At 41.6% G+C, this 26,343-nt stretch overlaps 1 protein-coding gene across 2 annotated transcripts in view; it reads right to left on the bottom strand.

Moving 5' to 3' along the window:
* The window catches only part of LOC116815952 (glypican-5-like), a 630,803-nt gene extending 604,824 nt beyond the window's left edge, over positions 1-25,979 (bottom strand). For both annotated transcript variants that reach the window (XM_075068568.1, XM_075068569.1), the window contains exon 1: positions 25,615-25,979. In XM_075068568.1, coding sequence (XP_074924669.1) covers positions 25,615-25,807 — 193 coding nt within the window. In that variant the 5' untranslated portion in view covers positions 25,808-25,979. The remainder of the gene's footprint in view (positions 1-25,614) is intronic.
* Between the last annotated feature and the right edge of the window lie 364 nt (positions 25,980-26,343).

Below are 26,343 nucleotides of genomic sequence, written 5' to 3'. Positions count from 1 at the left end.
TTATCTCTAGCTTGCTTGCTAGCATATATATACCTGCCCCTGGAAATTTCCACTACATGCATCTGACGAAGTGGGTATTCACCCACGAAAGCTCATGCTCCAAAACGTCTGTTAGCCTATAAGGTGCCACAGGATTCTCTGCTGCATTTACAGATCCAGACTAACATGGCTACCCCTCTGACTCATGTAATCACACAACTCCAGGAGCTGGGGCTCTATGAAAAAACAGCAAATATCATCAAACTCTTAATCAAATTACGAAAGTTGGAATTAATGAATTTTTAAAAGGATTTTAACAATATTTTCAAGTAGACAAGGCTCTCAAAGTAAATTAAGCCGGCCAAATGTCATGTTTGTATTATCTAACAGTCAATAGTTGACTTACCAATGTTTAAAACGCATACAGTGATTTCTGTCAGGATCAGTTGTGCCACAAGTAATCAGGGAACTGAAAAGTCATTACAACAGATTAATTACTGGACAACCTTGTTTATTTGCAAAATGAGTGGAAAATCCCTTGTGAACTGCTGTCAGCAAAATGGATCTAAACTTGTAAAATTTCACACATGAGCAAAGCAGAGAATAAAGGAAGGGCAATTAGAGTGGGGTGCCTGCTCTTCCATGGATCCTCCTTCTCCTGCACCAGTACAGAGAGCTCTCAGATCTGTTTCAACCTACTTCCACCATTGTGCCAAAGCAATCCCTATATTAACCTGATCAATATAAAGATTACATTAATTACGTTAAAAGAACAAGTTGCAAAAGCCAGCATTCAAGAGCTGGGAAGTGGCAGAATTAAGGTTTCCTGTGCCATTCAGGTACCCTTGTGCATAGGCATTATCACACAGTCTGAAAAGACATGATCACATACAATTTTTCCACCGAACCCATCACACTCTTTGTGACATTAATGATAGAATTTCTAATTTTTGAGCACTTGGCTTCACACACTTAATTTTCTTCTAACGGAGGTTTTTGATGTGATTTCTTCTGTTTTCTCTAAAGCTTTAAAATTGGGGGGGGAAAACCAAAACTCCATATCATGTGGAATCTGGACCCCCCCACATGGGTCAGCAGGAGAGCTGGGATCTTTGTATTTCCTGCCAAATTTCAATTCCCAGCTCCAAGGCATGGAGCAGCTAGAGCTGTTCATTGAAGTAGTTTATAAAAATTGTTTTTAACATGGACAAAATAATGCATTTTCCCTTAGCTTTGGTCTCAGAATTGGCTGAACCATTTTTGCTGAAATTCCATCCTGCCCCCTCCCCCTCACATTCACCCCTCCCCCCTCAAAATAAAATAAAATAAAAAACAGCAGCCTGAGGCAGACACCTGGCATAGAAAATCTCACACTGAATGGTTAACATTTGATGAAGTTATAAGCATCTGAAAAGAGTATTTTATAATAGGAAGTGTGGGACAGCCTTGAAATATAGGTAGTGCTGCCTATAAACAGAGTCAAAGGATTTTCATTCCAGTGAGTTACCCTACATGTGAGCCCGAGGGGGAATGGGAGGGTTAGTCCACCTCCAGAGACTGGTAATGAATAGCTTAACCCTGGCTAGTTGAGATGAGTTAATACCAGGGCCAGCCAGCCAAACGTTTGTGGGGCAGAGCAATTAAAGTGACTCATCAGTGATAAGATTGTGGATGATAAAGGGCTTATCAACCCTAGATCTCACGAGAGACTTGGATGGAGTTACAGTGACTTACTCCAGCTGAGGAGCAGACCCGTCCCCATGTATACAAGTGTTGCAACAGGAATCATGCGCAAAGTGAATAGAAAAAGCAGCATGTTAATTATTGTAATACCAAGATGTTGTTTCTTTAACTTTCCCATAAAGTGTTTTGAGATAAATTTCCAGAACTGTGACAAATCAACTGAAAAAGTCTAATTTCATTCTTGCTACTCTATGTCACTCTGTATCCACAGCAGAAATCCTATCCTTTGACATATTTAAAAAGCACACACACTGTTTCTTACAGCAGCACAATAAATCTCTCTCTCTCTATGCTTTTTAGGACCGCAGTCAACTAATGGCATTATATTTCCTCTCTCCAGTGTGGGAAGCATATCACCGTCAGAGTGCACCAAGAAAAGTGCCACAGGAAATATATGCAGTGGAAATTCTAAACTGAAGCACACACGTCTCTTTCAATGGATTAGTGTTCATAGCAGAGTTGAAACTTTGATTTTTAAATAAAAGAAGTAGATTTCTAGCCCTTGTACTTCCAAAGAAAATTCTCAAGTGCAAATCAATGAAGGTATGTCTTTCTAGTGCAACAGGGAGACAAAATGAAATAGCTCTGAGAGGTGTGAACTGCTTCATTCATCTCAACTCTGAAGCCAAATAATAATTCAGATGTTAACACTGTTTTACCACTGACAGACAATCATTTCAGTAGGCTCTCCCTGCTAATAACATAGCTTGCTGTGATAGAATTCATTTGAGGGGGCACGAGGTGGAAAATAATTTTCAAGCTACATATGAGTTGAAGTTCTATCATATATGTCATTTTTTCTCCTTTTGGTCCTCAGCATAGGAAATCTATGAGAAGAGTCAGGCTAAAAGGGAGGTGAACACAGAAGATGATTCTAAAGCAACTGGAATATCTTGAGGGGCTGGGGGGAGAATGATCTCTAGGGGGAAAGGACAGATCTTAAGGAAGCGATGGAAGACTATTTTTCCCAGAAAAGGTAAAGCTCACTGATGTTAAGTCTAAGGATAGGCTTTTCAAAATTAGCTAGCAATTGTGGGGGCCTCAGCTTTTGGTGAAAACCTTAAAGAGGCATAATATTCAGAAAATGCTGTGCACCTGCCTTCTGAAAATGAGGCCTCTTTAAAGGGATCAAGTTTGATACCCAAAATTTGAGACACCCCAAATCACTAGCCACTTTTGAAGACCTTGGCCATTTGTTATTTGAAGCTAGTCACCAAAGATATATATAATGTATTGAACAATTTATCACGTGTTTTATTTGGAAGGAATATACTTTAAAAAAAAATCCAGATTTTCCAAATTTGGAAATTAAATTCTAGGGGTCATCTGTTTGTTTGGGTTTTTTGGAAGAGGGAAAGGAGGAGGAAATTCTGCAAAATCTTGGGGCATTTCCACAGATTTCCAATGACCCTAATCAGGACCTTTCTACACCAATAACATTAGCAATCACACAGTACTGAACTAAAAATCCACAGCTGATTACAAACAAGTTTCAAGGACTCTCTCTGTATCTGGCTGATTCTGAAAATTAGTTGATCATGCCACTGTAACTACTTAGAATAGCGGGTAACAATGGCTCAGTGTAGCAAACTCTCTGGGCTTGATTTACCACTGCATCATTCCAGTGTTTTCCTAGTGTAATTCCACTGAGATCAGATGGAATCAATGAGGTAAAACTAAAGTAACACAGTGTTGAGTTGGGCCTATTGTGGCTAAGATAACATAAGCCCACATCAGACAAAAATGTGTGAACACACACCCAAACATGCATAAATTTGTTCATCATTCATGATATTAATAAATTTATTAATATCACAACTCTTAAGAGCCCCAGTTGTAGACCAAGCCTCCCTTCTGCTAGATGCTTTACAAACACAGAACAAAAAGATGGTCTCTGCTCCCAAGGGTTTACAGTCTAAGTGGAGTTGTTTAGAGATTAAGGACATTCAAAAGGGCTACACAATACATAAACAAACACTTGCAAATCTTGTTTTAGCAATTTGACACACCACCTTAATCTACACCTTAGAGCTCTGGTAAATGAGGAGTACAGATGACAGAGCAAAGCGCCTTGCTCTTGGTTGTGATATGTTGAAAGGTGCTGTACAACTGCAGAAGACTACTGTGTAAGCAAAGCCATAAAGTTTGCTACAATATCATGAACCACTGCCTAGAAACACCATTTAACAGCCTGGTAGTCATTCCTAAGAAACTATACAACCACCACAGTTCTCAGTTGCCTCTATGCCAGTGGTTCTCAAACTTTTGTACTGGTGACCCCTTTCACATAGCAAGCCGCTGAGTGTGACCCCCCCCCTTATAAATTAAAAACACATTTTTATATAACACCATTATAAATGCTGGAGGCAAAGCAGGGTTTGGGGTGGAGGCTGACAGCTCACGACCCCAATGTAATAACCTCCCGACCCCCACTTTGAGAACCCCTGCTCTATGTTGTATCAGTTGTAAGAGACACATTTCACATGAAGGACAGGAGGGAGGTCTATCCTTATCTTCTGAGGTTTTGGAAGCACAGGTCTTAACCCAACAAGCATTCAAGTCAACGGAAAGACTCATTGACTTTCATTAGTCATTATATCAGACTCATAATTCTACTTCTGGCTATATATAATTCTGAGATTTATAACTATATGGAAGAGGTAACTTCAGGTTACTATGGTCCTGAATTCAGTGGGTCTGGATCAGGCTGTTAATGAGGATTAGATAATCAGGGCCCTGAAAACCAATGGGACAGACCCTAGGCAAGCAGAATCCAAGTTACTGTTAAAAAAATCTGCTAAGAATTATGATTCAATATCTCTTTAGTCACTTAGAAGATACAATACATGACATCCACCCATATACTTTCACAGAGTTAATTGGGATTTTAGCAGCATGGAACCCTTTAAAGTCACTGAGCGGTCACATAAGATATAGGACTGACAGAGACCTTGTGGGTCAATTCCGATCCCCTGCTATCACAGGGAACCCTGTGATACAATCCTGTTCATAAACTTATTAAGTTAAGTCTTAAAACTAGCTAGGCTATCTGCCTCCTCCCCTAGATCCTCTGTTCCAGATCCTCTGATACTTAGAAACCTTCTTCTAATTTCCAGCCTAAGTTTATTCATGACCAGTTTATACCCATATGTTCTTGCACCAACATTTTCCTTCAGTTTAAATAGCCATTCTCCCTCCCTGGCATTTATTCCCCAGATGCATTCACAGAGAGCAATCACATCCCCTCCCAGCCTTCACTTTGTTAGGCTGAACAAGCCAAGCTTTTAGTCTCCTCACGGAAGATAGGCTAAGGTCCCATGCGAATTTGTAGGCTTTGGGGCTAACGATTAGTGTTGATGGGCAAAGGAGACTTTTCATTTAACCTCATTTCAAGCTGTCCAGGAAACAGCATGGTCCCATGAGAAGACTGTATTACATGAGACGAAGACTAAGTGAGAGCACTTCCACTTTCTTTGGCAGTGCTCTTTGAATGTGTGATGGGAGAGGTCTTTGCACTTCCCCCTCCCCACTCCTTTCTTTCTTCTATACACCTTGACCGTGGATAATTGTTTGGTTGTTCTGGATACAAACTGGCATTTTCTTCACGACAGTTGCAATGAGAACATAGTAATTATGCACTGGGTAAGAGAAAGTCCACAGTGAAATCACATCAGAAGAGGCCTCTTGCACACTTCCAAAAGTGAGAGCTAGGAGTAGCCAGCTTGGGGCCAACACAGTTACCTGTATCCAATGTAGGTTCCTGCCCCTACTGGGTGAGTTTAGCAGTAGGGTCTATTTCTGAAGAGAGGGAGTCTGCTGAGATGACTTGAATTAACAGACGTTCTCATCCTAAGAATAGGAGAAATGAAGGGTTCTTCAGACAGTTCCAAAAACCTTCACACCCTGACTACGGATCAGGAAAATGTGGAGTCCAGCATGGAAATCTGTGAAACACTTTCAGGTGTGCTGATGGAAAAGACTCCATTACCCTCTGGCAAGTCATGATGTTTCTGGGCCTCAGTTCCTCGTCTGTAAAATGAGGATAATATTTCCTCTCTCTGATACTTTATCTGTTTTCATTATGTAGATTGCCAGCAATTCAGAGCTGGTGCTGTCCATTATTGTGTGCATCTCTTTACAGTGCCTAACACAATGAGGCCATGAGGCATCATATACATAATTAATTTATAATAAGCAGCCATGCTTCTCCCACCTGAGACACCAAAACAAAACACCACTCACAATACATTGTGCTGATCTTCGGATCATCCTGTCTCCTTTCTTGCCTGCTTTGTTTATCTTTCAAGTAACGAACAACACTGACGTTTAGATTATTGTTGTTATGCTTCAGAGTTAACACACCATGGAGGTGGATGGGACAGTTCAAACCTCTCAGTGCTGTTGTTTTAAGCTGTCTGTAGACTCAGGCAGAGGACAATGTATTGGTTACACTCTATTCCCATTTGGGAGGTGTCTTCACAGCCATAAAAGCTAGAGACTTGTACTCTGCTTCCATTTCCAACACAATATTGCAGCCTCCAGAAAAACATACCAATGTGCCAAACTGACATAAGTTGACGTAATTCCACTTCCGCTATTGATCTAAAATATCAGCATCTCTGATAGTATCCCAAGAATGAACTTTTGGATTCTTGTCTACAATCAACAGCCCTTTAAGAGGAAAGGACATTAGCATTTTAATTAATTCCTCCCAAGAGGGGATATTTCTGTGAAGGAGGGATACAGGGAATGGTAGATTAGTGTTCAGTGACAGAAAAATATACCAGAAGCTTTAAATTCACAACTAGGTACAGTCAAGTCACAGTTACTTTTTTAGGAAGGCATATTTTTATGTTTCCTGACTTATCTAGGGCAACCCAGATTAGGAAGGGAAAAATTGATTTATTGAAGCTTGAATCCATAAAGCTTGAAACGAAGGAGGTGATATTTTAGCCCACTAAACTATGAACTACTCTGAACGGCAATAAATACATTTCCTTAGATTTCAATAAAACAAAGAACTTTTAGACTCCAAAGTCTAACACTTCTGAGAACACTAATTTGAAGACACTCCTTTGACTGGTTCATTTGAAGGCAATGATCTTTAACAGTTCTTAGCTTCCAGAATTCTGTTCCATTTCTTCATTTGGCTCTCTGACCTTCAGACTTGTTATAGAGTTATTCTAGATTGCCCACGTAAATGTAATGGGTAATGGAGCAAGTAATTAAGGAAATCACCTACAAACACTTGGAAGGTGGTAAGGTGATAGGGAATAGCCAGCATGGATTTGTAAAGAACAAATCATGTCAAACCAATCTGACAGCTTTCTTTGATAGGATAACGAGTCTTGTGGATCATAGGAGGAAGCCAATGGATGTGGTATAGCGCTAGACGTTAGTAAGGCCATTGAATACAGTCTGCATTGAATATCTATCGATAAACATAGGCAAATACATTTAGCATGTGGCGGCTACTATATTAGGCGGGTGCATTAACTGGCTGATAATCTCGAGTACCAGAATGTATTATTTAATGTTCCCAATCCTGCTTGCATAAGGTAAACAGTGTACGCAGGGGTCTGTTTTGGGATACTGGGCTCTGGTCAATATTTTCATAACCTTAGTATTGGCAAATAATGAAGGACGCCTATTAAGTTTGCAGATGATACCTAAACTGGGAGTGTGATTGCAACTGGCTGGAGATAGGTCCATTATTCAAGAATGGATCTGGAACAAATGGGAGAAATAGTCGAGGTAACCGGATGATATTTTAAATAAAGACAAATGCATAAGTGCTCACTTAGACAGAAAATGAGTTTCAGCACATACAGATTAGGGAACAGACGGTCTAACGAAGGAGTAACTAGGAGCAAAAGGGATCTAGGGTTTATAAGTGGACCACATGCTCCAATATTAGTCTAACAGTGTGATCTGTTGCAGAAAAAAAGCGAACTGTGATTCTGGATTGCATTATATCAGGTTGTTTGAGCAAGATACGAGAATCAACTCCGATGCTGGTTAGGCCTCACTGGGAGTTGTTCCAGTTGTGTGGCACCCGCATTGTCAAGAAAGATCGTGGGAAATGGAAAGGGTCCAAGAGAAGGGTCAAAGAATGATGAAAGGTCTGAGAACATGAAACCTATTTCGAAGGGAGGCTGAAAGATTGGTTGTTAGTTTGGAAAAGAGAAGACTGAGGGGACATGATAGCAGTTTTCAGGTATCTAAAAGGGTGTCATCAGGAGGAGAGAGACAACTTGTTCACCTTAGCCTCTAATGATAGAACAAGAACAATGGGCTTAAACTGCAGCAAGGGAGGTTTAGACTGGACATGAGGAAAAAGTTCCTAACTGTCAGGGTAGTTAAACACTGGAATAAATTGCCTTGGGAGGTTGCGGAATATCCATCTCTGGAGATATTTAAGAGTAGGTTAGATAAATGTCTATCAGGGATAGTCTAGACAGTATTTGGTCCTGCCACGGGGGCAGGAGACTGGACTCGATGACCTCTCGAGGTCCCTTCCAGTCCTAGAGTCTATGAATCTATGTCATGTATCTCTAGGACCATGTGTCACTCTGGATGGGGTCAGCCTTAATGTGAAGTTGCTCCATTTGGGATAGATATATTCTGGCTCATCCTGCAAAGGCATACTGTGTGAGGGGATACTTCTACTACTAACCCTTAGCTCAGCCACACAAAACACCAGTTATCATTTGCTGAGCACTGGAGGGGGAAGAGTCAGCTGCCAGAATACCATATACCTGAGGCATTATGTCCTCCCCAGCTATAGAACCCCCATCTTTCATTTTTCCTAGAGTGAAGAGAAAGGCTGCTCTACTGGTAGGGGCACTAGCCTAGGACCTAGGCCTAGGACTAGCCTTGGGCCAGTCACTTAAGCCCAGACCCTTACTAGCGGTTAGGCACCTAAATAGCTTTGAGGATCTGGGCATTAGTCTCTCTGTGCCTCAGTTCCCTATCTGCAAAATGAGGATACATATTGTGATAACAATATTTCTATGAAGAATATGGGGTGTGATATGAATTTGGCATGACTAAGATGTGTTATGCCAGAGGGGTCATGTGTGGTATCATTGAAAAGGTTATGGTCTACTGAATGCATTTATCCAATTTGTATTCATGTATTTTTTTGTATCTGAATCTAGGAATATTGATCATGTATCTGTATTTCAAACGTGCTACTTGGGGTGATACCCACAACTATCCCTTTAGGTACAACAATGAAAGTGTCAGACAGGGCTGATGGCCCATTAAGAAGAAGCAATAAGACTGTGAAGATACTAATAACTCTTCTGCCTGAGAGGCATCCTGGGACATAGCTCTGAAACTACCAGGTCAAGTGGTCCTGTAACCTGATACAAAATACCACCTTAGACACTGCTGGTACTTTTCCACTGTAGGGTGATAGGAATCAAGCAAAGGATTCCTACCTTAGGAAACCCCTTTTTAAGAGCTGGAGAGGGGGCTGATCTGGGGAGGGGGTTCTCCACTGCCTACCCAAGAAGGAGGACTGCAGAAAGAACCTGAAGGGACAAAGGAATTAACCTGAGGGGAAAGGAAGGAGTGAGTCCAGACTGAGACAGAAGTCCAGTCTGTAAGAAAAATAACTTGAACTCTGAGCTAGAGAAACTCTGCATCCTGTTTACATTCAACATTTAGGGTGAGAAATTACATTTTGTAACCTGTTTCTTTAGTGAATCAAGCTTAGTTTGCGTGTTTTGTTTTATTTGCTTAGTAATCTGCTTTGTTCTGTTTGCTATCCCTTATAATCACTTACAATCTGCCTTTTGTAGTTAATAAATGCATTTCTTTGTTTATAACATAACCCAGTTTGTGCAATTCATATCAGTGGGGGCAAGAAGCTGTGCATCTCTATCTCCACATTGAGGGAGAGGGGGAATTTTTTGGAAATTGCGCTGTGCAGATCTTTCTATAGAGCGCAAGACAGTATTATTTTGGGTTTATTCCCCAAAAGGGCCAAGCACCTGAGTGCTGGGTAAATCCTCTCACACAGAGCTGACTTCAGTCTGCGTTTCTGGTTGGGTGTGGCCCTACCACTGTGTGTGCACGCACATGCTGCAAGAGGCTGGAGAGCCTAATTCAGCAAAACAGGGAGAGACAATCCAGGCTGGGCATCCCAGATTGGGGTGTATGGTCGTCTAACCCATCACACACATTTCCATGCTTCACAGGGATTCTGTCCGGATAAAGTGGTGTTCAGATATTACAGTGAGGGGGGCCATAAGAACCTGAGATGAAACAGGATACCATCAGGTGGCCAAAATACAGGAGGGAGCATATCCACCATCTTTCAAGCCAGCAGTAAATAGTGTTGTTGTTAAGGTTGCTTCACTCCTGTGCAAACAATGTCTCAGGCCACCTCCATGCACCTATAGCACTCATGCTCCATGTTATTGCTCTGCACGTCTCACTAGCATCACTGCAAATGGGACGTGACTGAATTTGGCCCTTTGTGAATAGTTTTTTTAGTGGATCCTTCCTCTTCTCTTTCATTGTACCACAAACGGTTTGGAAGGTTGTTTGGAAGGGTTTGATTTTACTTTAATAAATCTGGTATTTCACATACCATTTTTGCATATGGTTCTATACCCTATCTACAATGTTAAAAGGTATGAAGAAGAGAAAATTTTAGTCTAACATCAATCATCAAAAAAAGCCTTAGGGCCAGATCCTCAGCTAGTGTAAATTAACAAAGCTCCATTGATTTCCAATAGCCTTAAAGTTGTAAGTTTCTACTCATACTTCCTTTTTGCCAGATTACCCTTCTTTTCCAGGCGTCTACCAGCATGAATGTATACGGCAAACAGCCCTGGAGATAGATTTCACTGGAGCTACACTGAGGTATATCTACTGAGGACCTGGTCCTTACACTTTTTCGAGTGTAGCATTTTCATTTCACAGCACTCATTTAGCTCCTTATTTATAGAGAACAAAGGGAAGACTGTGCCAATGTCCTGCTACTTAGACTTGAACTAAGTGGAAGTGAACATGTAGCTGTAGAAGCAGCCCTTTTCAAAAGCAAAATTACTTTGTCAGGGTCCCTACATGCTATGTGCATGGATGGTTTGCAACAACCACCACCAACAAAAAAAGCTGTCTTTGCACGTCACCCATGTCAGAGTCAGAGCCCTTGAAACTCCTTAGGAATTCAAGCACTTTGGGGGACCTGAAAGGCTCTCTCAGGCAACATGTAGCTTCTGTATGCTGTTTTGATGTGCCCCTAAGAATGAGGAATCTTAATATGTAGGCATGTGTGATGTTTTTAATATGGAACTATCCCTAATGTATATAAACTGGAAAATCTTGCTAGACTTTACCTTTATTAATATTATCTAAGATTTTTCAAACCTGGGTGCCTAAAGCTAGGCTCCTGAGTCCTTATTCCGGTATTTGGAAATACAGGCCACTTATTTATAGAGCTGGACACCCAACAACTCCCATGTGGGTTTCCTATTAACAGCATCATAGCAACATTTATATTTATTGACTCTCCGGATACCCTCTCGAATACTGCATCTTTCAAAGTTTGCCATGATAAGCCAATACTTAGTTAAATAAAAAAGGATTGTAGAAGTTAGGGAATTTGTGAGAATTGGATCCCTTTCTTGTGCATGGTACACAAAACATCTTTTCTAATTGCAAACATGGATGTGTAAACATAACCTTTATTCTCCTCCTCACTATACACACTTAACCCCCAGTAGCATTAATGGGAATTATGCATGCATAATGAGTGGAAAATAGACCCTCCATGAATAAGGCCCTTGTTGATATAATGAATACATTTAACCATTAACGTTTTAGGGATGTGCCGAACTATCCTGCATAGCTACCATGACCTATCTGATACTGTGAGATTGTGAATGTGGATTTCTGAAATTTGTCTTTTGTTTGTTTTTAAAAGGACTCAACACAGGTACACCAAAATGAGGGCCCTGCGCTACATTCCTCTTCCCTGAAAAGAATGGCTCTCCAGAATGCTTTGTCATTTGTATTAGGTGCTGAAAGAACCCTAGAAAAGCAGTGGTCAGGGAATAAATTGGAGAAATACAACATCAAGAAGGGCCCAATTCATATATACAGTCTCCATTGACTTCAACGGAAACCCCATGGAAATATAAAAAGACCAAATAGAAGTCATACTATACACTCAGAAAAATGGTAGTTCAAGCAGCAAAGCGTGAATGCTAGTTAATGAAGACTTTTACCAGAACAACTTGCTCTCTGCTGCAGCTGTGGAGTCACAATGGAATTGCCTGACTACGTGTCAGCTAAATCACAGATGAAACATTACAAATATTACAGACACTTCCTGAAGGGTTCAGAGTCCATAAAATAATGAATATATTTACTAGCATCATCTATGAGAAATCTAGAATTCTTCCAATATTTTGAGTGCTTTGTGTAGTCTTCAAACAAGTACTCTAAAATTTGAAATGAGAAGCTTCTCTATACATGAATTACACACGCATGAATAAATTGAAACTATAATTAATTTGGCATCCTCTTTTAAAAGCGATCTTCCCAAATGAGCAAATTAGATGCGGTCTTATTTTAATTAACACACCCATTGGACAGTGCTTACCCAAAACGTGAAATGGGGTTGCAGCATTTTGTATGACTACTTTGTCAAACACCGACAATGAGCTTGGTGCTGTACAATACAAGAAATAAAGGCACTTCCTGCCCCAAAGTAGCTTCAATTTAGCATGCCATACCACGTATAAGATCACTGGGTCAGGGACCATGTCAACTTGTGTGTTTGTATAGCACCTAACATGATGGGGTCTCCAACTGATTGGGCCTTTGGGTGATATTACAATGTTGAATAATAAAATAATAGTGCCGTGGAATACCCCATCTGACTTTCCATGGCCAAAAAGCATAAGAATGATAAGCTTCTCATTCTAATGATACATTTGCCACAAAAAGCTGAAACCTCTATTATTGCAATGCAATGGAGTCTTGTATATTGTACCTCTGAGCTTTACAATTTATAGCCCTGTGACATAATGGTTAGGCAAATGGACTATGTGACTCAGTGTGTAGACTTGAACAAATACAGTAACTCCCCACTTCACGTCCTCTCACTTAATGTTGTTTCGATGTTACGTCCTTGTTCCATGAGAGAACATGCTCGTTTAAAGTGTGCAATGCTCTGCTATAACGTCATTTGGCTGCCTGCTTTGATCCATGGCTGGCAGCCCCCCATTAGCTCCCCTACACTGCCCCCCCACCAGCGCCTCCCACCTGCCAGCAGACCCCATGGATCAGCACCTTCCTCCTGCTCCCCCTGCCTCCTGCCTGTGGCAATCAGCTGTCTTGAGGCATTCAGGAGGCTGGGGGGAGGGAGAGGGGAGGCTGCACGCTGTGTCTTCACTCCTCCCCTCAGCCCCCTGAATGCCACAAGCAGGGGCGGCTCCAGGCCCCAGCATGCCAAGCGTGTGCTTGGGGCAGCATGCCATGGGGGGCACTCTGCCAGTAGCCGGGAGGCGGCAAGCAGGCTGCCTTCGGCAGCTTGCCTGCGGAGGGTCCTCTGGTCCTGTGGCTTCGGTGGAGCTGCGGGACCAGCGGACCCTCCACAGGCACGCCTGCGGGAGGTCCATTGGAGCCGGGGGACCGGCGACCGGCAGAGCACCCGCTGCGACATGCCGCCGTGGCTTGGGGCGGCGAAATGTCTAGAGCCGCCCCTGGCCACAAGACAGCTGATTGCCACAGGCGGGAGGAGCAGGCGCTCATCCGCGGGGTCTGCTGGCAGGTAGTAGGCGGTGGGGGGGGCATATGGGAGCTGATAGGGGGGCTGCCAGCCTGTTTAATAACTGTATTAAATTGCTTGTTTAAAATGTATATAACGCCTTTTGTCAGGCAAAAAAAATTTCCCTGGAACCTAACCCCCACTATTTACATTAATTTGTATGGGGAAATTGGATTCGCTTGACATCATTTCACTTAAAGTCACATTTTTCAGGAACATAACTACAACGTTAAGTGAGGAGTTACTGTATTCACCTCCCTGGCTCTACTTCTCTGTAAAATGGGAACAATACTTTCCTTACCTGCCTCACACAGTTTTAAAGATTAATGGTTGTTAAATACTGAGGACATGTAAAGTGCTAATCTGAGTATCATTATCACAAGGATGTTTAAATCTAGCCCAGGGTGAACCTAACTACTGGATGAAAAATGACCATGTTTTCCTAAATGATTTACAAACTACCATACATCCCTTCCATTACTGGAGCTGCAGTGGGAGACCAATGTTCATAAATGGCACATGAACAGGGAAGTTTCATCACACTTATGCCTCAATTAGCTAACCTTCTGGACTGAGCTCTTGGACTGGTGCTATAGCTGCTTTAAAAAAAATCAAAATATAAAATATTATGCAGAAACATTTTGCAATTTTAATTTAAGCATCTCCCCCACTCCCAAAATAGCAAGTGGCCACAACTGCTTAGCAGGAAGTGGTGCCAATCTGTTGCTTCCAGTTGTCTTTATACACAGAAAAGATAACTTGTTATATATTAGGTGAGGCATGCATATAATTTCATCTAATGGTGCTTCCTACAGAAGTACTCTATATAATATGAAAGAAACGTATTACATCTTAAGAGGTATTTAGAGAACATATATGTAAACCAGGATGATTCAATCACATTAAATGAGGATAGTTAATCAAACTGACTGACAAGAGTGAAAGACGGCATAAATTCTCAGTGTGTCACAGACTTGGCTGCTGTTAGGAAATTAATTCGGATCGATCAAAACACATTTTCTCATAGAAGCAGATGCTGTGCTAGATACTGATAAATGATGAGTACTTAATGCAGTATTATTAAGCATATTCCTTTTTTTATGTCATTTTATGCTTTCATGTAAGGGGGATCTAATTACAAAGTCTTTGCAACACACTGAATGTTGTCTATGGGTTTATACACATTTGTACAGATAAGAGAAAAATCTGCTCTATTGTATAGGGTACATTTTACATACAGCTTTGCATTTCTATGATCCTCAGCTTCATGCCAGCTTACATGATTAATTCTTATAAAAGCTCTTACTAATTTTGCTTTTATTGATTTACATACCACCTGTTACCATGGGAGCTTTGTTTCCATTTATCAGGTTAAGTCTTTTTATTAGCTGTGCCCTTTTGTAGAGAACCTATTACTATAAATAGAAAGAGGGCTAACGTCTTACTGTACTGTCTGTAGATAAAACAAAACAACAACAAAAACCCTAACATTTCCTACCATTGTTACCACTGGTTCAACTTCGGCCATGGGAACGCTAGTGTAGAAAGAACTCTAGATAGTTACCAGCATTTTAAAGGACCATGCTGTTCAACCCTGGTTTTTAGTAAACCTGTTTTGAGTCTGCAATACAGTACACTGTTGGAACCACTAGATCTTAGGAGAATCAAAATAAATAAGCTCCACCAAATCTTCCCAGCTGAGATAGTGGCTCTGTGGCTTCTATCTCCTGTATGTGGTAGATAGGATCAGCTCAACATATGAGGAAATCTATCAAGTTGTTATTAAAGACGCTATGGGAATTCTTCCCACATCTGGACAATATCCAGTACCTACCAGTTTTAAGTAGTTGCTAAGCATCTAGAACAAAGGACTGAAGTCCAGTGCCTATGGACATGTCATTCTTGGACAGGATGGACTTGAAGTTATCTGCTCTAACTGTTCCTGGAGAAGAAGATGGATCTGACAGAGATGTTCCATCTAATCAAAGACATGAAGTCTATATATGTCCAATCTTCATCTGAAGAAGCAGAGAAATTTGGCTCAAGAAATTTGCAAACCTAAAAGGTCTACCTCCCCTACAGAACTTTCTACATTCCCCTTATGACTTTCTGGAAGTAAGCAGGGAATCTGTTCTTTTCCCACCATTTCAACAACTGCCTTAACTAGAGGCTTTCTTCCACAGTAGATAGGTGAAGCCATTAACTGCTTGGCTTGAGAGTCAGCCTTCTATGACTTGAGCCTAAGCAGAAAATCTAGCTGCAAACTAGAAAAGACAGAGGCTTCAGAAACAAAGGGCACAATGAGTGATATTTTCTGCAAAATGGATGTGGACCTTCTGTGCAAGTTTATCTATACATGAGAAATTGGCTCTTGTGAGGCATATTGCTGGTGTGAAAGCAGTAAGTTACGGTGCTTTCATATATTTTGACATTAAGAAATGCATTCTTCCATCCCTTAGGTTTTTCGCTGGAAATGTCCCACAGAAGGGACTATCACATCTTTCAGTAGAAAGGTAAGAACAGCACCTCTCAACCCCAACCCCTGGTTAGTAAAAGAGAGAGACCACTTGATTAGCTTTCGAGCACTGACTAGAACCTCTGGGTTTCTCTGCTAACTGAGCAATCCCACACAGCATCTAGGTCTGCTTGAAGTTTTTAATATAAAGAGATACAAAGTCCCTTTTCTGAACATTAAGAGAAATACTATCTAGCCATTCAGCTGCTTTCCTTGGTTTTCTTACCCCTTTTCCTTTCAATTGCTCTTGCTCAGGTTGAATGTCCAGGCTGCTGATCTATTTTTAAATCACAAACTCCAAATATTAATGAGGATATGGATGGATGCTACGGATATCGTCCCCTGAACAGTCACGCTTAAATTCAGAAAGTGCTCCTTTCTTAAAATCCAAAGTATATCTGCTGGAGAATGAGGAACTTGCTTTCTTATTAGTTTTGAAAGGAAATCTCAAAGGAATTAAGGAAGTTTATAGATTTCAAGGCTAGAACAGATCATTGTGATCATCTAGCCTCCTGTATAAAATGCCATAGAACTTACCCAGAATAATTCCTAGGAGCTGGTCTTATAGAAAAACATCCAATCTTAATTTAAAAAAATTGTCAGTGATGGAAGAATCCACCATGACCATTGGTAACATGTCCCAGTGGTTAATTATACTCACTGTTAAAAATGTACACTCCATTTCTAGACTACATTAGTCTAGCTTCATCTTACAGACACTGAATCATGTTAAAAGTTTCTCTGCTAGAATGAGTGAAGAGCCCATTTTAAAATATCTGTTCCCCATGTAGGTACTTATAGACTATAGTGAAGTCACCCCTTAACCTTCTATTTGTTAAACTCTCTCTCAGGCATGTTTTCTAATATTTTGATAATTTTCATGGCTCGGCTATGAACCCTCTCCAATTGATTAACATCCTTGATAGGACCCCCACTCCATCGAAAGGCAATAAATAAAGCCAAATTACTTAATTTTATGAAAATTCCTCAAATTCTATAACTCTTGGATTATGGACCTGAACTATAGGACCATTTGCTCTTTCCTTTCTGTAACACTGGGAACTTGTCAAATTCCTCAGCTTCTCCTGAAGCTGAGGAAAATGAACCCGAGTATAAAAGAGGATTGATGCTGTCCCTCTCTTCTTATATTGGATTTATTTCCTTTATTATGTTTAGAGGCGAATCTGATCTGAATCACTAAAACAGAGTCACTTTTTGTTCACCTGAACCAAATGTTCATACAAATCACGGAGGATATTGCTGATTTTCTGAGGCTCAGGGATAGGAGGCTGGAGATGTTCATCTGTCTGTGGCACAACAATTCCATCTTGATGAGGAACTAAGCAAATACAAACAGATTCTCTGCTTATGGACTGCACATGGGTTGCTGGGGGGGAGGGATTACAGAGTGGGCAGCTGGTCCCATGTCAGCTAGGAGATTTATTAAGGGGTTGGGGAAGAAGAGGGAGAGAAAGGAAAATATTGCCACTGGCAGGCATCCTGCCTGTTTCTACAACAAACCTGGTGAGCTTTGCAATTCTAGTGGAAGATTGGAATGCTAGCTGAGAACAGTAATGGAAGGAGCATCACGGATCCTAGGAGCTGCAGGCAGATATACGCAGATATTAGGAATGGCAATACACAAAAACCTGTAAGAGAACACTTCAACCTCCCTGGCCACACAATAGCAGATCTTAAGGTGGCCATCCTGCAGCAAAAAAACTTCAGGACCAGACTTCAAAGAGAAACTGCTGAGCTTCAGTTCATCTGCAAATTTGATACCATCAGCTTAAAGAAAGACTGTGAATGGCTTGCCAACTACAGAACCAGTTTCTCCTCTCTTGGTTTTCACACCTCAGCTGCTAGAAGAGGGCTCATCCTCCCTGATTGAACTAACCTCGTTATCTCTAGCCCGCTTCTTGCTCGCATATATACACCTGCCCCTGGAAATTTCCACTACATGCATCCGACGAAGTGGGTGTTCACCCACGAAAGGTCATACTCCAAAACGTCTGTTAGGCTGCTGAAGGGCAGTCATTCTCAAGCAGCAGGGAAGCAGGTGCAGTAGCAGTAATCTGAAGCTGACTGCTGAGGCCTCTGGAATAATTGCTGCCTTACCTGAGCTGTTTTCCCACCTAAGTGGAAAAGTTGGGGGATGGGAGGACCTCAGATTCATCCTCCCATTGATCAGAGATCTAGTCTAATCTCTGGCTGCTATGGAGATGGGGCACAAAGAAGGATTTTGCTGCAGGAATGGAGAGACCTCAGGAGACACCCTGCCTGCCAGCTAGCTCTATCTTGATCTTTTATAGCTGCTTTCCTCTGCAGAGCTCAGAGCACTTCACCAAAGAAGTATCATTACCCTCATTTTACAGTGGGGAAAATTGAAGCACAGAGCAACTTGCTCACAGTCACCCAGCAGGATAGCAGCAGAGCTGAGAATAGAAACCAGGTCTGGTGAGACACAGTTCAGAGCTTTATCAACTATGGCATGAGTATGGGCCAGAATCCGTGCCTTAAACCACTAGGAAGAAGCCAAGTGTGTATCTAGTGTACACATTAATTTTACGTACTTTAGGAAAAGGTGACATACTGTACAACAAAGCACCAGCTGGGAGCATTGGCTAGCCAACTGCAATTGCAGAGATTTTCTGCAGAAAACTATGAGATCATGTAAGTAAACAGAAAGGAAAGATTTATAAAATTCACTTAAAACGTCTGCATCATTTCTAAGCAATAATGGAATCAGGCTTCAGCACCAGCCACAATTCCTCATATATATCCCTGGTACAAAGCTATTGATTTCAGTGGCACTACATCATTGATGAATTTGGACACACAGGATCATAGAAGTTTTGGGTTGGAAGAGACCTCAGGAGGTCATCTAGACCAACCCCTTCCTCAAAGCAGGACCAACCCCAACTAGGATCAAATATCAGAGTTAAGAATAAACTTGAATATAAATTATGATCCAGAATTGATAATTTCAGTCACTCATTCTGATGTGGCAAAGCTTTCCAGGGCCAATGAAATGAGTTCATTTTGCATCTGGCACACGCCAGAGTTGTAAGTGACTGGCAGAATGCTGTTGCGAGCAAACTGTGTTTCAGTACCGCACCTTTAGCAGTGGAAATTACACAGTTCTCATTAAGATGAGAGAAATAAAGAGCTGAGCAGTAATAAAAGGAGCAAACAGGAAAATAAAGCAGTGCAGGACCCATTTTATAATTTAATAAAAGGTACATTTAATGGATATTTTCAGACAGCTCCTGCTCCCGCTTAACTGAATGGAAGCTTTGTCACAGATTTCACTTGAAGCTGTTCCAGCCCAATGTGCATGCGGTAGCAGCAAGCAGTTATTGATAGGAATCTATGTATTTCTTATAGCTATTCAGAAAGAGAATCAATTTTCATGTGAATGCATAAAGTAAATTGTTAACTCATGCCTGATCTTGCTATTGGATACTCGGTGTATATCCATGGTAATAGACTAATTTACCAATTTAAAGGTGCAAGATCAGGCTCAGAAGGGTAAAGAAGTTGTAATTAGGACAAATACCAGTCCATGAGCATGGGCTGTGCAACCTGTGTGTGTTACAAGTAATAGAGAAATAAGAGTGAGCATGACAAGGAAGATATTTAGATATTCCTTCACAACATGCAGCAAGACAGCCATTTGGGAGGTAACAAATTACCTCCAAAGGTACTTTTTATAAATAGTATACAGATTTAGATCCCATTTCTTCCATCATTACTCACACTGTGCGGTACTTTTTTCTGGGAATCACCCCAGTGAAATCAATGGGACTATTTCCATAATAACATGCTAGTCAACAGGATTAAAGGAGACAAAAGGGAGCCTTTAGAGAGGAAGGATGTTCTTGTGGCTAAGGAACTGAACTGGAAATCAGGAGATCTGGTTTCTGTTTCTGACTGTGCCATCACCTCATTATGTGAAAGTAGGCATGTTGCTTACCTTTTGCCTCAGTTTTCCCACCTGTAAAACTGGAAGAATATCACCTCGTAAGACTAAAGATATTAATGTTCAGGAGACATTCAGATACTATGATTCTTAGCTCCACAGAAAAGCTTATAAAATATGGGAATGTAAAAAACAGCATGCATGCAAATGGAATTTAAAAATAAATTCCTAGTCTCACAATACATTACTTACTAGCAGCCCCAGATGTGGAAGGTATGGGTACCTTGTGGGGTCTAAGTATCAGATTTGAAATATCTTGATGCCCTGGAATCATAGGCTCTTCATTCAAATTTTAGGAGCACAAAGTGAGTGGATTCCACTGGTAGCAGGGAAAACATCTCAATCTTCCCTCAGTTTGGAGTAATTTGAATAAGAAGCTCCTGAAAATCCCCAACAGCTCCCTTTAGAATATGACTACTATAGATCATTGCAAGTGAGTCTTTCAGATGACAACTTAAAAACAGAAGCCCACTCTGCAGTGAATGGCCCTTAAGGAGTTCAAGACATTTTTTCGTAAGGTAGTGGTTTGCTCAGATTATCCCTGGCCAAAAATTTACCTTCTCCACACTAGAGGAAGGGAGCCTGCATGCTGCACAATAATCTACATGTAACTGAATTTTAGTCAGGAAACGACTCGTGTATGTACTGCATATACTGTATAAGGCCAGATCCTCAGCTGGTGTAAGTCTGCAGAGTTCCACTGAAGTCATTAACAGGGACTACAATTAGTGACTTCAGTGGAGCTACACCCATTTATACTACATGAGGATATGGCCCATAGTCTGGAAAGTGCTTTAAGATATAAAAAATTAGTTTTATTATTAGTTTAATAGGCACCACCTGTAGAGGGAAAATAGCTCCCCCTAGGCATCCCACACGTTCCCTTAGCCTGATACACAAAGGTGCATCTCAGATTTTTAAGTGCTATTCTAGTCTGTTCAGGTTCTTGCACTGCCCTCAGCACTGTAGTATCTGAGCACCTTCCCATAGTAGGTTAAGCAATGTGACTAACAACTGTCACATGGGTCTTATTCCTTCTCTTATCTTCCCCACAGGGAGTAAATTGTGCGTACAGTGAAATGTTTTGTTTTGGTGGTGGGATCTGGGGGTAAAAAGGAGGAGTGTTGACATCACACTTCTATGAGCAGGTAGGGTTCTCCCCTTCTACTGGTAGGGAATGTTTGACAACCCGAATATGGCAGGACTGGGCCCATATTTTACATCTCTTTACAAGCTTCATAAAAAATAGATACCAGTAAAAATGACATGGTTGTCTCTTACTAAGAGGAGATATTTGAGATGAATCTTCTCTGAACTGAACTGTAAAGTCCATTACATCATACCTCTTTTGTGATGCCTACAAGAAATCAGCCAACTACAGCTGGCCAGGTCAAAGGGAGACAATATTTATTTTAAAAAGCAAAACCAAACAAAAACCCATTCAGATGATTCAGAACTATCCAGCTGTGCACACATGGCATGATCCAAAGCCACTGAAGCCAGAGGAGACTCTTTCCATTGGTTTCAATACATGTTGGATCAGGACCTCAGCAAGCCTCTATGACTGCATGACCTGCTTACTGTTCCTCTCACCTCACCCCTTTCCCTCCTAGTGTGTGTTATCCTCTGCTGTGTACAGTCTAATTAGATTGTAAACTCTTTGCAAAAGGGACTGTCATCCTGTCTGTTCATACAGCACTAATACAATGAGGCCCGCAATTCTGACTGAAGCCTGAAAGTGCTACCACAATATGAATGTCAAATAATAGAAGAAAGAGCTGGTCACTGTAAAAATAATTTGTGGTTTCCTGCTAGGGGGAAGAAAACCCCACAACCATAAAGGTAATCAAATGAAGGACTGATGTACTGAAAAATAATTTAATACTTAATTAAAAGCACACAAGATAGAAGGCATTATAGCCTGACAACAGGTATTGCTAAGCGGTTCAGAGTTAGGCTTCTGGGGGAGTTGGGAACACTTAATGCACGGAGAATATCAATATTGCCCTTTGTGCACTTCTTCCCTCCCCTACTTAATTAAAAAGAAACCTCCATCAGCCAAAGTTTAAAAGCACATTAACTTTTATAATCTGCAGCTATTTTCTTCTGTATGTCGCTTATTTTTGAGACAGTTTGCTAGTCAACAGCAACATTCTATGTGAAACTAGCACACTAAGGAGACTACCTCTCCTCTGAAAAATCACAACAGATTGCTACTTGACATTACACTGAGAAATCTAACTTCGCCATGCACAGGCACAGCAACAGCAACAGGCCATCTCTTCCTTCTGAACATATGCCCTTTCTCCCGTTTTGCCTACGATAATAGGAGATTCATGGGGGAATGGAAAACTCACAGGCAAGCTTTCCATTAAGTTTGGAGAGTTTCTTTCAGAAACAGCTTTTTGATTTCTACCCACAGAGACAGTCATCCACCAACTTGTAAACTTTCTGAAAGACTTAGGGGTTAGATAGTCCCATGCATGGCTGAGATGTAAGACATCCTGTCCCTTACCATTCTGGCCCTCCCAGGTTGTAAAATGTCTGGCAACAGCATGAAGAACAGGTGCTACTTGGCTGATACTTCCCATTGCAGACAATTCGGCAGGGAGCCCTGACACTGTGCCCACCAGCCAAAGAGTAGCTTCCTATCACACAGGAGGAAGAAGCTGCTCCACCGAATGGGGTGAAGTAACGTATTCTCCTCCCTAGAGCATGCATGGAGTAAGGGAAGAATTAGAGTGTTTCGGATCACAATTCATTCATTGGTCTACTACTGGGGTGGAGCAGACGTGAGCCACCCTTTATATGGGGCAGACTGGAAAGTCACAATCTAGCACTAGGGAAACAGAGGTATAAGAAATGCTTCTTTTGCAAAGCTAACCTGGCATATTTTAGGAAGCAAGAAAACAGGTCGTGTCCAAACAAGTCTCACCACACATTTTATCAGCTTTTATATGTATCCCTCAGACTCTTTTGTAACACCTTCCTGTCCTGGTATCTACTATTTTATAGCACAAGAGACTACTAAAATAGCTCAGGTTTTCAAAACACTGTTCCTGTGAATCTCTTTGTGTCACAAGAACTTTTATCCACAGATCTCAAAGTGCTTTACAAAGGAGAAGGAAATGATTGTCTGCACTGATTCCACACTGGGGCCTGGTCTACAGTACGCGTTTAAATCGATTTAAACAGCGTTAAATCGATTTAACGCTGCACCCGTCCACACTACACTGCTCTTTATATCGATTTAAAGGCTCTTTAAATCGATTTCTGTACTCCTACAAAACGAGAGGAGTAATGCTAAAATCGATATTACTATATCGGATTAAGGTTAGTGTGGACGCAAATCGACATTATTGGCCTCATTATTTTACAGTAGCTACCCACAGTGCACCACTCCAGAAATCGATGCTAGCCTCGAACCATGGACGCACACCACCGAATTAATGTGCCTAGTGTGGACGCGCACAATCGACTTGATAATATCTGTTTTATAAAATCGGTTTAAGCTAATTCGAATTTATCCTGTAGTGTAGACGTGGCCTGGGATACCACACAGGAGTTGCAATAACAGAACAGTCCATTTAGTCTAGCATTCTCACTAGGAGAGTGCCAGCCAGGATTTTAATATGTCTCAAACCGTAATTAAGATTATGGGAGTCTTTCCACTTCAATGGCCATTTACACAGTTGCATGTCTATAGCTTAGACACTTTTTAACCATAAGCAGTTAATAGTTGACCGATGACCTGAAATATAAGGGTTGATAGTCCTTATGCCTTTTGATCCTACCTCTTTGTATTATATTCTTAAGACACAGGCATACCATAGACATGGATATAAGTGTCTAGCTAGACAGACGATAATTCATCTAAGTGTTTAATCATTGAACATTACAAAACTCTTTGCCTCTGCAATATCCAGTGATGATGAGTTCCACAGGTTAATTATGGACTGTGTAAAAAAAGTATCTTTTAATAGGTTTGTTCTTGAATTGTGTGCAAAGCTAAATAGGAACATCTGACCAATATTTTCCATACCATTCATTAATTTACATGTGATAAATATTAGATACAATATTAGCTATGTAAAAGCTAGGTTCAGTTTATTATTCTATATCTCCATGTTGCCTCTTATTCACCTCTCTAAACAGAACAGTCCTAACCTTTTCCCTAATTCATCTGAATTAGAAAATTACAGTACATCTGCTTAGAGAAAGCAAAGAAAAAAAATCAAACTATAATTTATCCTTAAAAGAACTCCCTATTGACTCAATTATTAATCCATTTTCTATAATGGATTATGGAAAATGTTGCAGTCTTAAGTTTTCCCAGATATCATAACATTTTTTTTTAAGTTAAAAAACATGGTAACGAATAGTAAATTCTCAGATCTTGTTTTCACACATTTCAGTGAAATCAGATGTATGGAGACAATCAATGAACTATATTAGCACACCTTTAAAAAAAAATACTACCAAAAGCACAGCTGCTACTTCTAATTATATAAAAAAGTTTCTTTTGATTTTAATATGTGCCAAATGTATCCAATTTTGTTCTACCTGTGATCTAGTTAAAAACTGGTACTATAAAATGTTCCACTTTGCATTAGTGTAGCCACAAAATTCTATGGGTCAAATTTTCCAATGAAGTTAGGTCAGGAAATAAATGGGCTCTATAAACCTAAACTGCTCCTAGCAATACAGCATAGAGCAATGTATGTCCTCTTCTGTGGCAGGGACCCAAGAGACTTTGGAAGTCTTTTCAGATCCAGAGAGCCACAGAGATTTACTGAGTTCTGAGATTTGTTGCAACAACAACTTATTGGAAGTAAACACAGGAGTGTAAAATGGAACTGGAAAGATCAGAACACTAAGACTTGTCAAGGATAAAGAGGATCTAGTATTGTTAGCTATGAGGGATTTTTGAAAACATTTCTGTTTTGTTCCCGGTCTTCAATCTTTCTCAGACATCCAAAAAAGTTGATGTTTTTGTTTTTTTATTTAAAAGCCACATGGACCACAACAGTCTGACACTTTTCTCAAGGGAACTTTCTAAAGGATCTGGGTAAAAATCTCTTCACAGAGAAAATGAGTCATGAACTTTCAGGAAACTTTGTAGTAAAAATGTATGTATATTTAAGTTTTAGTTGGCATTGTCTCCCCTATTTGGCCTGTGATCTCTGCTCTTTCTTCCACTGAGAAAAATACATGGGAAAAATGCATCTGCCCAACTTTGCCCCTAACCTGTGCAAGGGTGACTAAGAGGAAAGTTCAACCAGTTCTTAGAGAGGACACTACCCCCGAATGCTTTTAAGTCTCTAAACTATTTGCAGGAAAGTTCATCTGCTGTTGTCGGCATCTATTTAAACTCCATTGCATCCTCCCACCCTCCTTCTCTCTGGCTTGGGGTCTTTAGGTCTCCCCCTTGTCTTGATGTTGATGTGGGTGCTGGTTAGCCTCTGTCCAGATTTCCAAAGAAGTTTCCTTTAGGTTTTAAAGTGCGTCCAGGCGGGAAAACTTCAGAGTCCCTGCTCCCAAAGGAGCCTGGTGCAAACGCGGGGTGGCTGAGGAGGGGGAAAGGGTTAATGGGACAGTACTGACCGGCAGTGGGCACATCGGGAACCAGCTTGAGGGGACCGATCTGCCGGATCTGAAACGCCGTCCTCACTTCGTGGCAGCTGGGAGACTTGACTGCAGAGACCCCGCCGCACAGCCCACTAGCCGCCGCCGCAGCTAGCAGCAAGAACCCGAAACGCTGCCGGCTCAAGACCCCAGGGCTCCTGTCACCGGCCATTTCCACATTCCCTCCCGGGGGCAGAGCCAACCCAGGGACCGCAGCACGCCCCCCGCTAATCAGTGCCCAGGAGCGGGACCGGCCCCTGGGCGAAGTTGCGAGCTGCAGGAGACTGAGAGGGTCTTAGTCTGCTCGGGCACCGAGCGCTGCAGCCTCCCAACGCCAGCACCAGCTGAGCTCGCCGAAGCGTCCGAACGCCGGCACCAGCTGAGCAGCCTCGCACGTCTGATCCCGCGGCCAGCTGAGCTCCGTTCCTGCCGGGCTGCCTTCAGGGAGGGCGCCGGGCGCTCTTGCTGTCGCCGCCTAGCCCCGCTCGCTAGGCAGGGTCTGGGAGGGGAGCAGCAGCCGATCTGCTCATTGGCTTGTGCTATAATTAGACTAAAAAAAAATCTGGAGGGAGTCTCCTTTAAAGCCGCACTGTCTGCAGCTAGTAGGCAAGCTCGCCGCCAGCGCAGCCTAGTCCGCTCGCTGTGTTAGCCACCGCGGGGAGCCCCCACTGAGCGTGCACAATGGGCCGCTGGGCGATTCAAGGCTGA

Source organism: Chelonoidis abingdonii, chromosome 8 (assembly GCF_003597395.2).
Source record: "Chelonoidis abingdonii isolate Lonesome George chromosome 8, CheloAbing_2.0, whole genome shotgun sequence".
Lineage (NCBI taxonomy): Eukaryota > Metazoa > Chordata > Testudines > Testudinidae > Chelonoidis > Chelonoidis abingdonii.
This window is presented reverse-complemented; position numbering and strand designations above follow the sequence as displayed.